The 15,864-nt window shown below is 50.9% G+C and overlaps 1 protein-coding gene across 2 annotated transcripts in view; it reads left to right on the top strand.

The window, feature by feature from the left end:
• Positions 1-1,176: 1,176 nt before the first annotated feature.
• The window catches only part of Ccnd3 (cyclin D3), an 87,975-nt gene continuing 73,287 nt past the window's right edge, over positions 1,177-15,864 (top strand). The window contains exon 1 of one of the 2 annotated variants that reach the window (XM_037199606.1): positions 1,177-1,379. In XM_037199606.1, the coding sequence (XP_037055501.1) occupies positions 1,316-1,379 (64 nt within the window). In that variant the 5' untranslated portion in view covers positions 1,177-1,315. Of the gene's footprint in view, positions 1,478-15,864 lie in introns of both variants that reach the window. The other variant, XM_037199608.1, reaches the window with a different exon arrangement.

Genomic DNA, 15,864 nt, shown 5'->3' with positions numbered 1-15,864 from the left:
CCTTAAACATTGTAGTGGTTTAAAAAAGAATGGCCCCCATAGGCTTCTATATTTGAACACGTAGTCACCAGGGCGTGGCGCTGTAGAGAAGGATTGGGAAGTGTGGCCTTGTTTTAAGAGGTGTGTCACTGGGGATGGGCTTCAAGGTTTCAAAAGCCCACACCTAGTCTACTCCCTCCCTCCCTCCCTCTCCCTCTCTCCCTTCTTCTCTCCCTCTCCCTGCCTGCAGATCAGATATAGCATAATGTTTTCAGAGTCATTTATGCCCCCACCAGTGGAGATGACAGGGAACTAACCCTCTAAAACTGTAAGCAAGCCCCCAATTAAATGCTTTCTTCTATAACGTTGTCATGGTCATGGTGTCTCTTCACAGCAATAGAACACTGACTAAGACAGAGAGCCTCCCCTGATTATCCAACCCACACCTTCTGCAGTTGCTGCAGCTCACCACCATACTCCATTTAAGTGGTGCTGGGGGAACCCAGAGTTCTCTGGCACGCTGGGCAACCACTCTGCCTGCTGCCGTACACCCGGGCCAGGCTTTCGTCTTATTACCAGGCTCCTGGTGTGATTTCCCCACACTGCTGCCTCTAGCCCCGGCTTGCCAGTGACTGCTAAGTGAGCGAGGAAGCTTGTCCCTTGTCCCTCTCGCTCCCAGTATGTTGAGTCCATGTTACCCATCAGCCTCTCTGGAGAGACCTTGCCCTTTCTTATCCATTCTGGCCCGGGGTGGATGCCTGGCCAGATGAAATCACTAAGCCTGAGTCCTAACACTTATTAGCCCTCTGACTCTGGCCCCGTTACCTAACCTCACTATTGCCCAGTTTCCCAGTGTGATTAACTGGGAACAGGTTGAGATAACAAGTGTCTCAGTGCCTGGCTGTGTGGTAAGAACTCAGACCTGCTGTTTACTTCCTGAGCAACGTGCACCACGAATTGCAGATGCCCAGAAGACATCCTCTGGAGTGTGTACACCTGAGCCTGGCGAAGCCGCACCCCCACCCCCCACTACCTGGGGCTAAGGATCAGGTCTGTTAGACCCTCGGTGGGCTAGGGGTCGGAGCTGGATGAGCGTCCTCCTAGCCGCTCTAGGGGTGTCAGGGACCAGACCCTAGCAGAGCGCAGCACCCGGCTCCTTTGTCTCGCCCGCCCCCTCGTCCCCACTTCCTGCCCAGCTTCTAGCTAGCGATCTGCTTGCGGCGAGGACTTTGTAAACACTCTGGACACTCTCTGTTTGGGTGCCGCGGAAGCGGAGTGCACGCCCCTGTCCTGGCCGTGACTGGCGGCTGTGAGCACTCCTACTGTCCCAAAACAGATGTCCAGCAGCGGGAGAGAACGTGAGGCCACCATCCGAGCTCCGGGGACTCATCTGCCAAGAGGTAGGCTTGGGGGCTGGAGAAGCCAGAACAAATGTGACCTCAGCATCTCCTGCTTTGCCTGGGAGTCCAGATTGGAGACCCCGAGGTGGAGATAGCAGGTGGGTAGATTTGCGCCACCCTCCCCTCGGTTTTGGCCCCAAAAGCTTAGTTCACTTTCCCTTTGAGAATGATGTTTTGACCAGAGCTGAGGGTCCGAGAAGCCCCCAAAGGTCTTTGAGCCTCCTTGAACGCGTCCACGTCCTCACAGCCTCCCCTCCAGGCTAATGGGCAAGCCCAAGGATTTAGCAGCATAGATCAGCCTTAGAGTTTGGACGGCTGACCAGCATGGCTTGAGGGGCAGTGATGTTTGAGCCCGCCAGAGCCAAGGAAGGGGGCCAAAAAATGGAACTTTACCGAAGGTCCTGGGGGTCTGATGTGTACAGGTCTCAGCCTTCTGCATCTTCTAAGAGTAGCCCAGAAGAAGTGGGCTGCTGTTGCCGGGAAGCAGTATTCATTTGCACTGGCTGAGCACCTACTGTGTGCTTGATACTGTTTCTGTATGCTGCTGGCTTACTCAGCCACTGCTGGTGTTGGTCAGGGCTCCCGCTGGGGAGGCTGGGAAGGGGTCATCTGGGTTGGGTTCTGGAGGATGGTTGTTGACCTCCAAGAGAATTAGGTGGGAAGTCTTTGAGGTACTTACTCCCCAGAGCTAGACTGAGTCAACATGGTGTTATTGGGTACTGGGATATACTACTAACTGGAAACAGCTCCTGCCTGTTCTCACTCACTTCCAGGCATAAGGAAGTGGGAATAAGCAGGAGCAATTCTGGGAAAGACAAGCTGTGGAGCCCTGAACTAAAATTGTATGCAGCTGGAGGGTCCCTGGGGATGATAGGACAGGCCACACCATACTGGACACCGACTCCCCATCCTGGACCCTGGGACTGCTTTCTCCAACAAGCCTGCCCTCTGCCCATCACCACAGCGTCCTCTGGGACTAGTCCTGGGTGGAGAAGTAGCTCTTCCCCCGCTTGCCCGCCACACTCGGCCGATGTTGGGGACATCGTGGAGTAAAGTTAGTGCTTGTAGCCGCAGAGACAGGATCATTCCATCAGCCCACCAGTCTATGCTCAACCCTTGAACCCATGGTCATGGCCCGCATGGTTCCAACCTTTTTTTTTTTTTTTTTTTGTATGTTTCTCCTGGCCAAGGACTTGGGATGCTGGCAGACAGTTAGAAAGCACCTTCAAGTGTTTATATTAGTGGTTTAGATGTAGTATCTCATTTAATGCCTCTAATAGCTGTGTTAAATCATCAACTAGTATTAGCTCCATTTTATAGATGAGGAAACTTGAACACAGGAGGTAAAGAGGGAACAAGAAATGAACGTCAGGGAGCCGGAGAAACGGCTCAATAGTTAGCAGCACTCTCTCACAACTACCTATTTCCAGGAGTTCTGATGCCCTCTCCTGGTCTCTGCAGGCACCAGGCATGAGCGTGGCACATACACATACATGCAGGCAAATGCTCGTACAGGTAAACAAAGTAAATAAAAGTAAAGAAATGGATGTCAAGCTGGGTGGTAGTGGTGCACACCTTTAATCTCAGCACTTCAGAAGCAGAGGCAGGCAGATCTTTGTGAGTTCGAGGCCAGCCTGGTCTACAGAGTGAGTTCCAGAACAGCCAGGGCTACACAGAGCAACCCTGTCTGGAAAAACACCAATAAAGAGGGGAGAGATGGGGGATGGGCTGTCAGAAATGGACTTTAAATCCAACTCACTTGACTTGGGAGATCCTGTGCTCCTTTCCTTTGAGACAGGGTCTTGCTGTTAGCTCAGGCTGGCCTCCAACTCCCAATCTTGACTCAAACTCCCAAGTGCTAGGATGAGAGGTACTCATCACCACAACCAGATCAGAGCCCCTGCACCTGGCTCCCAGGTCAGCTGCCTCTTCACCTAGCCATGTAGAACGTGCGGCCGAGCAGGTGCTAGCTGAGGTGAGTCTGTGGGCTTACACAGTCTCTTTTGTAGAACTTGGACATTGGTACTGTTCACACAGAGTCCCCTAAAGGCCTGCTCAGGATTCTGGGGACAGCACAGCACAGAGACAGCATCTTTCTTGTGTGGATGTGGGTGTGCGCATGGGTGTGACATCACATACCTTTAGTCCCAGCATTTGGGAGGGAAGCGCAGGCAGATGTCTAGGAGTTGGATGCCTGCCAGGTCCACACAGCAAATTCTAAGCCAGCCAGTGCTACTTAGAGAGAGCCTGTCTCAAAAAGACACCCAAAACGTATGTATTTGATATGTATGTCTGCATTCATGTCTGTGTACCACATGTGTGCCCGGTGCCCACCGAAGCCAGAAGAGGATGCTGGGTCCCCTAGAACTGGGGTTGACTTCTGTGCCAGCCCCTGGGATCCACCTGTCTCCCTCCCTGTTCCACCTCGCTGAGCTTGGTTTTGTTTTTTTGATTTTTTGATTTTTCAAGAGGGGGTTTCTCTGTGTAGCTTTGTGCCTTTCCTGGAACTCGCATTGGAGACCAGGCTGGCCTCGAACTGACAGAGATCCGCCTGGCTCTGCCTCCCGAGTGCTGGGATTAAAGGCATGCACCACCACCGCCCAGCTCACTGCGCTTGGATTACAGATGTTTGTGGCTCTTGTGTGACAGCTTGTGGGCTGAACTCAGGCCCCACGCATGTGCAGCAACTGCCTTCCCAGGAGCCATCTCCTCAGTCCCATTTGTCTTTTGAGACAGGTCTCCTAACCCCAACTGGCCTGAAACACGTATGTAGTAGAATATGCCCTTGAACTTCTGACCTCTGAAGAGTGCCAGCATTACAGACATGTGCTACCACACCTGCTTTGTCCTGTGCGTATTCGAGCTTAGACCCCCACATTCTAGATCCCAGGAAGAGCATTCAAGCTTGGGATTTGTTTAAGAGGACGGCGCAGAAGTGGGAGAAGCTTAAGGCAGTGTCCCCTCGAGTCCCTGTGTCACTTCATGAAAAGGGCACCCTGGTGTCTGCCCGCTTCCCACAGGGTGGAACAGTGCTGTGACATGCGCCCCTCTACAGGGAAGCCTCCCCGAATTCTCCATATTTTCTCTGCCTCCTCTCTGAAACTCCCAGTTTCTCTAAGGAACCCTCTGCACAGACTTGGGAATGCCCAAGGTAGGTCCCTATGCCTACTGCAATAAAAATTAATAATCCCAGCACTCAGGAGTAAGAGACAGACCGGTGTCTGTGAGTTTGAGGCTGGCCTGGTCTACATAGTGAGACCCTGTCTTTAAAAAGACCAACTATGGGGCTGAAGAGATGGCTCAGAGGTTAAGAGCACTGGCTGCTCTTTCAGAGGACAAGGGTTCAGTTCCCAAAACGCATGTGGCTATAACTCCAGTTCCAGGGGATCTGAGGCCCTCCTCTGGTTTCCACTCTGTGTACACATGTTGCACAAACATGGATGCAGGCAAAAGATCCATAAACTAATCCAATAAACTAAACACTAACACATAAACTAAATACAATTGTTCAAATAAACAGCTCAGCACTGATCCCAAGAAGGGGTGTCTCTTGAGACGGGTGTTGATGCTGGGGGTTGAGGTGGAGGGAGGGTGTGAAGGTTATGAATAATGCGAACAGAGGCTGTTCTGAGCCTCCCCCCCGCTTCCTCTCTGCTCCTAGTGTGGGGTGCAGTGGAACCCTGGGCATGCCCCCTGTCCTCTGCCCTCACTTGTCTGCGAAGAACAGGCTGTACCCTTGAGAAACCACAAGAGGAAGTTTAGGGCGGCTTGTGGGTGGGGAAAGTTCTGGGACCTCGGCCAAGTTTCCCTTTCCCTGCTGAGCAGTAGGTGTGTTTATCTTGCCCACAAAGACTTTTAAATTTTAAATCCTCTGAGTTTCAAAAAGCTGTCAATTCCTGTCCTGGTCCTGCGCTGGCCCAGGGCACCTTTCTGCAGTGAGACTGTTTCCATTGGGTAGTGTCTGGTCTCAGTCCATCGCCTTTTCTCCAGACTGCCCCTAGAACCTTCCAACTCTGGAGATCATGGCTCCTACAGCCACTTAGGGGGCTCGGAGGGTTCCCAGGGGTTCCTAAGTATTTCCCTTATTTGATACTCACTGTAATTCCAGTAGTGCACACCTCTGTGTCCAGGTTATCACTGAGGACAACAGTTCAGAAAGGCTTAGGAACTTGACGAAATCACACAGCTAGTGAGTGGCAGAGGGTGGATCTGTCTCAGTCAGAGGGTCTGCTTCGTACTTTCAGTAATAGAAGTTGCAATCTAAAGTTTTTTGTTGTTGTTTTGGTTTTTTGTTTTTCAAGTTAGGGTTTCTCTGTGTAGCTAGCCATGGCTGTCCTGGAGCTCCCTCTGTAGACCAGGCTGGACTCCGAACTCACAGAGATCCACCTGCCTCTGCCTCCCGAGTGCTGGGGTTAAAGGTGTGCGCCGTCAACACCCAGCCTTTCTTTTTGTTTTTAAATAATGCTGCTGGGACTAGGAGATGGCTTGATGGTTATGATGGCTTGGGAGGCAGAGTTTGGTGGATCTTGGTGAGTTGGAGGCCAACCTAGTTGGGTCTACAAAGCGGGTTTCAGAACAGCCAAAGCTGTTATACAGAGAAACTCTGTCTTGAAAAAAAAAAAAATTCTCCCAGAGGACCAGGGTTCAATTGCCAGTACCCACAGGGCATCTGCACATGCTGCAAGACATCCAGGCAAAACACCCATATATGTAAAATAAATACATTAACTATATTATAAACAGTGCTGCAGCTATAGAAGAGTGTGCTAGTGCCTGCCTTGAATCCCAGCAGAGGAGGTGATCTCTGTGAGTCTGTGTAGTTCCAGGGCCATATAGAGACCCCATCTTAGAAACAACAACAGAAATGCACAGGCTGTTCTTCCAGAAGACCCAGGTTTGATTCTCTGCACTCACATGGCAACTTATAACCATAAATCTGTAACTGCAGTTCCAGGGTATCTGATGATGCCCTTTCCTTGAGGTCTACAAGTCCTCAGTCTTGATCAGGTTCATTTTCTCTGCCAATTAAAGAATTAAACAGCAGGAAACACCTTGAGTATCATGGGCAGCATCAGAGAAATCTGCAACACTACGAGCAGACAGAGTCAACAATTGAATAAGGACATTTCTTGGAAATGAGGAGACACTAATGCAGCAGACACACCGAGAAAAAGACCCTCTGCATAGCGGAAGGGGACCTAGCACACCGGAAACCAGGCTCTTCTGGGGGCTGGAGGCGTTCTCAGTCTCTGCAGTTTTTCTCCCTAATGTGGGTTGGTCAGTTTGAAGAAAGACAGGGTGGTTGATTGGCCCACGACTGTAGTGCAGCGTGTCCAGGCCTTGAAAACTGTTGAGCCAGTCCACCGGCAGGGGTCTGCTGGTGGGAGACAGACGCCTACCAAGCCTTGTGTTTAAGCTGCCGGGCTTTTGTCTCGTCAGGGGGGAGAGGAAGATGCTGTCCGTTTGGGGAATTCACCGCCAGCATCACCTAGCCCCGGCCCCTATTCCTCTCTGTCTGCCTACCAGGAGGAAGTCACTCCTCATTCTGACCTCCAGGGGGCACCAGACACACAAGTGGTGCACAAAGAGACAAAATACCCACACACATGAAATTTAATATACATACGTACACATATACATATATATACCTACCTACACACACACACACAATGATGCAACACAATAGTGTGGAGAGGGAAAGGGCTTGGAGTAGAAAAGGAATGGATTCTTTGCAAGTACATTTTTTGAAAAAGGTCAGTGGAGCTGGAGAGTTGGCTCAGTGGTTGAGTTACTGGCTCATTGGCTGTTCTTCCACAGGACACAGGTCTGGGTTGCAGCATCCTCATGGGCACCTCACAGCTGCCTGTGACTGCAGCTTCAAGGGGTTTGAAACCCTCTCTGGACCTCTGTGGGCACCTACATACACCTGACAAACACATAAATATGTTTTTAATTAAAAAATAAAGGACAGGGGCTGGAGAGATGGCTCAGAGGTTAAGAGCACTGACTGTTCTTCCAGAGGACCTGAGTTCAATTCTCAGCAACCACATGGTGGCTCACAACCATCTGTAATGGGATCTGGCGCCCTCTTCTGGCCTGCAGGGACACATGCAGGCAGAACACTATACATTTAAAAAAAAAAAAAAGTCAAGTGGGGAAAAAAAAATACAATGGTGTGGTGGTGAATGCCTGTAGTCCCAACACCCAGGAAACTGAAGCAGGAGGATCATTGGAAGTTGGAGGGGGCCTAGGCTATGGATTAAGACCTTGTCTCCAATCAATCAATCAATCAATCAATCCATCAAGACAGAGTGAAAAAGTTAGGTTAAATTCCAGAAAACTGGAAACAAAAAAAAAAAAGTGAAATGTTTAAATGTTTGAGGTAGTTCTGGGAAGCATTAGAGCTTTAAAAAATGTTTATTTCCCAGATGGTAGTGGCACACACCTTTAATCTCAGCACTTGGGAGGCAGAGGAAGGCAGATCTCTGTGAGTTCCAGGCCAGCCTGGTCTACACATCGAGTTCCAGGACAGCCAGGGCTACACAGAGAAACCCTGTCTCAAAAAAAAAAAAAAAAAAAAAACCAAAAATGTTTATTTTATTTTTAATTATGTATAAGTGTGTGTATCTGTGCACATAAATGCAGGTGCCTGCAGGTTGTGAAGCTACATGTGGGTGCTTGTACCTGAACTTGGGTCTTCGGCAAGAGCAGTACAGATTTTTAACCGCTTTGCTATCTCTCCAGCCCCGTAACTTTTATTCTTGAGTGGTTGGAGTTTTTTGTTTTCTGCTTTTTAACCGTTTTGACTTCTTCTTATTCTCATTAATTATTATTATTGCTTGATTCTCACCATACAGCCCTGGTACCATCTTACGTAGACCTGGCTGTCCTCGAACTTGTAGCAATCCCCGTCTCTGCTTTCCGAGAGCTGGGATTACAGGCGTGGAAAGCACCACGCCCACTTGGCAAAAATGGAAGGGCTTTCTAACAACTAACTGACCCTATGACGTGAGTCCCAGCCGCAGGAGTCGAGAGCGCATGCACTAGGCGCCTCTGCCAGAGTGTCAAGGCGCAGACTCCACCCCTTTCCGCCTGGAAACGGGGTTGCTCACCGAGGCCCCCTTGCGTCATCGCTCGGCCCGCCGCCGGCCCGGGCCCACGGTTTTCACGCTCCGTCCACCAGATGGAGCTGTCGGCCAGAGCGTCGCTTCAGGGGCCCCTATTGGGTGAAGAACCCCACCTGGGCCTTCAGGCGCCAGCTGGTTTCCTGGGACCTCTGGTTCCCCCACCCCACCCCACCCCTTCCCAGCTGTTTACTCTGAGAGCTGTTCTGGCCGGACCCGGCAGAATCTCCATAAAATGTGCTCTCAATGGCTCTGGCCCAAGTGTGCAAGCCAGCCTGGGAGAATGTGCTCCTTCCCCAGGCAGAGGCCTCTCCACGCTTCTTCCCCCTCCTGACCTTCCTGAGTCCTTGCACAGAGGGACCCAAGCTGCCAGCGCCAGCGTGTCAGGGAAGCTACCCTGGAATGGCCGTTCCTACCCTCCAAAGGGTGTGACACTCATATTGTTGCCTGTAAGGGACCTGGGAAGCCACACCTCTCTGAAACTCTTGGCCCTCTGCAGCCTGACCAGCTCCCACGCTGGTAAAATTCTCCGGCGGTCTCTCCTGAGATTAGAGAGCAGAGGCCGAGCCATGGCTCTCAGGAGGTGGGGTCAGAAGGAAGATGCTGGGTCCTCCAATACTGGGCCAGATCTGCTTGCTGCCGGCGGACCCTTAAGAAAGAAAGCCATAAAGGGCCTGGTGTGGCGGCACAGGCCTTTAATCCCCGCCCTGGGGAGGCAGAGGCAGGTGGATCTCTGTGAGTTCGAGGCCAGCCTGGTCTAGAGCTTGTTTCAGAAGGAGACAGAGAACTGAGCGGTACAGCCGGTAGACTATAGGGACACAGCACACAGAGCCCAGGAGGAGCAAGATGGCCACAGGCACCTGAGGACTGACCCGGAGCAGTGTCTAGCTAGTATTTCCAAGCACTTAGTGATCCATTCCTTCCTAAGCCCATCCCTCAAGAGACAAAGGGAACAGGAAACCCATCTTACAGGCAAAGAAGCCGCTGTGCATTGACGTCAGCTTCCGTTCGCACAGCTCAGCTGGCAGGCAGGCCCTCTGGCTGGAAAGGCCGGTCACCATCCATTTCCACTACCCAGTGGAGTGGCCGGGGCGCAGTCCTGCATGGACAAGCTGCCCAGCCTTGTCTTTGCTGGGCTCTTTCTGGCTGGTATTTCTTCGTCTGCTGTCTCCCCCCTCCCCCCACAGCAGCTAATACTAGCTAAATGCTTACAGTAGATAGCATGGCTGTGTCCTCACAGCCCAGGGAGAGCGTGGGGCATGCCAAGGCTCAAGCCCAGACCTTTGCCCAGGCTAGGCAAGTACTCTGTCACTGAGCCCCAGCCCAGCAAGACAAGCGTTTACTATGCCTTTACAGAAGAGGAATCGAGGCACAGTCTAGCCTGCACTGGATTTAAGGGCAGGCCACAGATCCTTGTAAATGCGAGTTCCTGTCTCCATAATGTTAGCATCATTTTCCAGCCTATACTACTAGAGGTGGGCATGGGGGTTATCCCAAACCAGTCTTGGTTTCTTTACTCATCATTCTGCCTATGGCTCCCTCTTCCTCTCCCCTGCCCCTCCTTTTTTTTTTTTTTTTTGAGCCAAGGCCTTACTAGGTAGTTCTGGCTGACCTGAAACTCACTTTGAGGTCTAGGCTGGTCTTGAACTTAGAGCCTGCCACCGACTCCCTGGTGCTAGGATCAGGAATGTGTGCTACTATCCTCTAGCATGTTTGTGTTTGTGTTTTGAGACATGGTTTCACGTAGCCCAAGCTAGCCTCAGGCTTGCTCTGTAGCCAAGGATGGCCTTGAGTTCCTGATCCTCTTCCTCCACCTCCCAAGTGGCATGCACCACCCCACCTGGTTTATGTGGTGCTGCGGCTCCATCCCAGGCCTTGGTGTGCCGGGCCAAGCAAGAGCTCTACCACCCAGCCAGGGCCTCAGCCCCACAGCCCTATTTCTTCTAGAATAAAAATAGACCTGCGAGTTCTGGCCTGTGGGGAGAAGGTTGGACAGAGTCCTTGAAGTTGGGGCAATCCCAGAAACTCCCAATTCTGGCCCCAGCGTTTTCTGCTCCAACTCACCCTCCCTCTGGTTCTCTGTTCTCCTCTCTCCAGGCTGCTCCTCCCTGCCCCTCCCCTGGGCTCCGGGAGTTCTGGGAAAGGAAGTCAGGGCTGGGGCCTCCGACAGATGCAGGCCTTGAGTATCCACTTAAGCTCCAGCTGGAGGAGGGGGGCCCTGCCAGGGGAGGAGAGGGCACCTGTGGGTCCCATCCGCCTGTCCCCTGAAGGTTTCTGTCTGCTGTCACAGAATCTTTCCTGAGCGCTAGTTTGTGGAGCTTGCTAGGCTAGGTGCTTGGGGTCGGCTTTGAATAAGACCCTCAGGAGAGCTGGAGCTCCAGCAAGTGAACAGTACTGAGCTGGCTTGGGGGTGCTGGGGAGGAGCTGTTTCCTCCCAGGAGCCGGCTCAGAAGGTCAAGGCCGCCCTTTCCACTCAGCTCTACCCCTCTTCCTAAGACAGGCCCCCTGCAGACCCAGAGCCACAATGGAAAGAATGTTGGGGTCCAGGCCCTCAGATATACAGGGGGCGGAGCAGGAGCGAGGTGTAGAACATTCTCTAAGCCTCGGTTTCTCCAGTCAGCTGGCACCTGCTGCCCCTAGGAGCAGCATCCATCTTTGCTTTGATTGACTTAGTTTCTGCCCATCAGCCCCCGCTGAGTTTTCTTCTCAGATTCCTTCATCTCTAAAGAGAGAGTCTCTTTGGGGGTCGGCCCAGACTTGCTATAACCACTAAACTTGACCTTGGTGCCTCTGGGCGGTCCTCAGACACAGCTGCTGAGAGTCGTTTTGGGTGTTCCTCATGATCGTACACTGTGGGGGCTCGCTCTTTCTTTTCTAAAACAAAACATGTATTCTGTGTGCTGGTGAGGTGTATGGGAGGGGCATTGCTTGGAGGTCAGGGGCAACTTGCACAAGGTGGTTTCCTATCATGTGGGTTCAAAGGATTGGACTAGGGTTGTTGGTAAATAGCTTTATAATAAACATGTGTGTTTATTAACTCAGTTCTTACTTATTCTTCACCCTAATGCTGTGCAGAGCTGGGGGGTGTGGCTCAGTCGGTAGAGACCGGGCATCAGGTATCCCTGGGCTCAGTCTCCTGTACCACACAAAACCGGGTGTGGGCACCTGGCTGTGACACCAGCACTTTGGAAATAGAGGCCCGAGGATGAGATAACTTGTGGCCAGCCCGGGATACATATGCCTGCCGTCTTAAAAAAGAAAAACAGAACAAAAAGTTGGAGGGTAGCTCAGTCGGTAAAGTGGTCGGTCGGCTCGCGAATCGGATCCTCACAACACATGTCAAAATGCCTTACCAAGTGCTGGGGAGGCAGAATCCTGGGGCTCCCTGGCCAGCCAGTCTAGCCCAGCTAGTGATCTCCAGGCCATTGAGAGACCCTGCCTCAAAGGAGGTGATGGCGTTCTGGAGGCTGACCCCCAGGGTTCTCCTGTGGCCCCACAGGTGTACACGTACATGCACCCATCACAAGCAGGTGCTGTGAGTTTCTCTTATTTCACATAGGAAGAAATGGAAGTGTAGGGCCCAAACGAGACGTAGCCCAAGGTCAGTACTGAGAGCCTGATGGCAGAGACCTTAGCGGCACACCACTTTTATCCCAACGCTGAGGAGGCAGAGCCAGGTGGCTCTCTGTGAGTTCAAGGCCAGCTTGGTTGGCATGTGTGTGTCGCCACCCATCAGGAGAGTGTAAGAGGACACCAAGTTCCCCATGTGACGGTGCCGTAGGCCTAGTCTCAGGACTAGTAAAGCGGAGGATTGGGGCTCCTGAACTGGTTGTGAGTGACATGCACATGTGTCCTGGAAGTGGGTCGTGTAGCCAGTGTGTTGTCTCCAACCCCCACTCCAAGCATGCCAGGGCATCCTGGATCCCTAGGTCTCCTCGACACAGACCCTTGCCCGGACAGGCAGCTTAGGTGTCACGGAGGACCCAGGAAGCAGGAGCTGAGGGGTGGTGGTGGATGTGAGCTTTGCTAGGTGGGGCTGAGACTCTGACCTATCTGTGGAGCCCTGGATGAATCAGCCTGACCACAGCCACCCGACTGAAATGAAGGTACAAACATTTTCTTCCGACTCCCCTCCAACGTTCGTTTTCTTTTCCCTTGGTCTTTCCCATCACAGCTTTATTGGGGTGTGGCCCCAGGGCCGTAGCTGAGGGCATAACTCAAGCTCATGGTTAAGCTGGGTCCTGGGGCTGAACCGATGACTTGGCCCTTGAGGAAGGTTTGAGGTCTCCCATAGTTCTCCCAGAGATGAGCAGCAGCCCTGCCTAGAGTGGAGGACACGTGCCTCGTCCAGAGGACTGCAGAGGTATAGGGCTCAGCCACCTGATACAGTCACCCAGCAACATCTAAAATACATGGAGGCTCTGAAAGCATTCGTCTGTCTGTTCTTCATGTACAGCAGTGTTATGATGTGTTCAGGATTGGGTTCAAAGTCAGGGAAAAGACAAAGAGCAAAGCCACTATTGTGGGACTGCAGAGATGACTCCATGATTAAGAACGCTAACACTTGCCGCTCTTCCATGGAACAATTCCCAGTACCAAGTCGGGTGGCTCACAGTAGCCTGTAAGTCCCCAGGGCATCTGAGGCCCTCTTCGGGCCTTCCTGGGCACTGTTCTCACAAGTGTATACCACATACATACACACATACACATTAAGTGACAAATCTTAACCCCCCATCTCCCCTGCACCTCAAAAAAAAAAAAAAAAACAAAAACAAAAACAAAAAAACACTCCACTATTAAAGCTAGACGTGATGGTCTACTCTTGTAAACCTAGTACTCGGGAGGTTGTGGCACAGGGATCATAAGTTCAAGGTCATCCTTGGCTATATAGTGAATTGGAAACCAGCCCAGGACACTTACATATAGGAAAAAAAGACCCTACATATAGGAAAAAAAACAGCCCCCCCTCCAAATACCATTGTTAAAATGACCTTTGTCTCTCATACAACCCAGTTTGCATCTAAGAATCTGTAGCATGGCTGGTTTTCTCTGGGATAGCAGCTGAGTCTTCATCTTGTGCTGCACTTGGGACCGGGCACTATAGTGTACCAACAATGCATAGCTTCGGTGATCAGCTGCCGTCTCCTCCAGCTGCATTAGTCACTGGTTAGTGTTCATATTTAGGAATTCACTGTGCATGCTCTTGTGGGCTAGCAGGACCACAAGAAGGGTTTGTGTGTCAGTCTGGTGGGGATTGGGAGGAAGGATTGGTGACTTTTGTACACTGTTAGGCAGGTTAACCAGGAATTTCCTCTTGCTCAGAAGTGTTATGTGAGGAAATCAAAGGAAAGGTCTTGGTTCTGGATTTTGTGCTGGTGTGTCCCCTGCTCCCAGGCTAGGGGCTCAAACCCAGTGTCTGACCCATGCTAGACAAGTACTCTACACGGAGCTCTAACCCCCAGCCCAGAAGTGGTTTTGGTGAACTCATTCAAAAGCAGTTTTCAGTTTTTGTTTTCTAAGAAGGATGGTTTGTTTGCAGCCCAGACTATTGTTTAACACGCTCTGTAGCCCAGGGCTTGTCTCAGACATGGCTCCTCAAGCTGGGATTGAAGGTGTGCACCACCACGTCTGAGGTTGCCTAAGAGCATTTTTTATAAGGCAGATGAGAGTAAAAAGAAAGCTGGATGTTGTGTGGCATTCCTGTAATCCCGGTAAACTCAGCTGTCAAGGGCTGGAAGCTGGAGAATCTGGAGTTCAAGGCTAACCTCAGCTACCTAAGACCTTATCTCAAAAGACCCCAAGAAATGCAGCTGGGTTGCAGAGCAAGGTTCTGTCTCACAAAGCAACAAAAGTAAAAAGATACAAATTAAAATCAGTTTTCTAGTTAGGAGTGATGACATACACCTTTAATCCCAGCACTTGGGAGGCAGAGACAGGTGGAGCTCTGTGAGTTCGAGGCCAGCCTGGTCTACAGAGTGAGATCCAGGAAAGGCACAAAGCTACACAGAGAAACCCTGTCTTGAAAAACCAAAATAAATAAATAAGCAAATAAATAAATAAAACGGTAAGAGCAGTTTTCCGGCTGTGCCATGTTTCTGTTTGTCTGTCTGTTTTTACCGAAAGTCACAGTGTAGAATAATCCCCGCTCTCTGATTTCAGTGGCAGTCATTGGACTCTCTTCTTCTTCTCTGTGTGGGGTGTTACTGGTTATCTCCTTAAAAATAGTTGCTAGTTTTATAATCATCATTAGTTCTATGATAACAATCATCCCCCCCTTGGTACTGGGGCTCAGCCCCTATCCCGATGTTCACTCCACCGTAGACAGGCATCTCCTGCCTTGTTTTGATTTTTTTTGCTTTGTTTTAAGATGGGCTGTGGTGTGTGTGTGTGTGTGTGTGTGTGTGTGTGTGTGTGTGTGTGTGTTTTAAAGGCTGGTCTTGAACTAACTCCTCTTGTCTTCTGAGTGCTGAGATCACAGGGGTGTGACATTAATCACAGCTAGCCCCTGGTGGGTTTTTTTTTTTTTTCTTCGAGACAGGGTTTCTCTGTGTAGCTTTGCACCTTTCCTCGATCTTGCTCTGTAGACCAGGCTGGCCTCGAACTCACAGAGATCCACCTGTCTCTGCCTCCGAGTGCTGGGATTAAAGGCGTGCACCACCACGGCCTGCCCCCCTGGTGTTTTTGAGAGAGCATCTCATTGTATAGTCCTAACTGGTCTGGAATTCGAATCCTTTTTCCTCTGCCACCCCAGTGCTGGGATTTATAAGTGTGTACTGCTACACTCAGCAGGATATGAAAAAAAATTTAAATGTTCATCATTAATTCCTTAGAAACCACACTAACTTGTTGCATGTTAATATAATCTTATCTTTAAATACGATGATAATCCTGCTTCCCCAAACGAGAGAAATTAATGAGAAGCATGGCCCTAGTTAACATTTGTGTAGCTCTCTTTAAATGCCTAATTTAATCGAAGACAGCCGGATTATCATGGAGTCTTCTGCTTCAGTCTGTTGCTCTGGGTAGCTTGGGTGAAAGTATATAAAGAAAAGGGAGCCTCAGACAGATATGTCATCAGAAAGGGGGGACCCTGTGGCCTGGGCCAGAGGACAGTGGTCCTAGCAGGTCACCAAGGTGGAAAGAATGTTTGAGACAGCAGTAAGAGGCTGAGATGGGGAGTTTGTACAGAGGGAGCCACTGAGGCCTTTGTGTAAGGAAGTCACGTGATCAGAGTCGTTTCAAGACAGTTCCTGAGGCCCGAGTGGAACAGCAAGGGGGGTCTCCATAGGTTATGAAAGGGCTTGAAATGAGGGTGTTGGGCACCTTTCTCACTGCTGTGACAAAATACCAAGAAGGGCAAT

This window comes from Peromyscus leucopus, chromosome 16_21 (assembly GCF_004664715.2).
Source record: "Peromyscus leucopus breed LL Stock chromosome 16_21, UCI_PerLeu_2.1, whole genome shotgun sequence".
Classification (NCBI taxonomy): domain Eukaryota; kingdom Metazoa; phylum Chordata; class Mammalia; order Rodentia; family Cricetidae; genus Peromyscus; species Peromyscus leucopus.
This window is presented reverse-complemented; position numbering and strand designations above follow the sequence as displayed.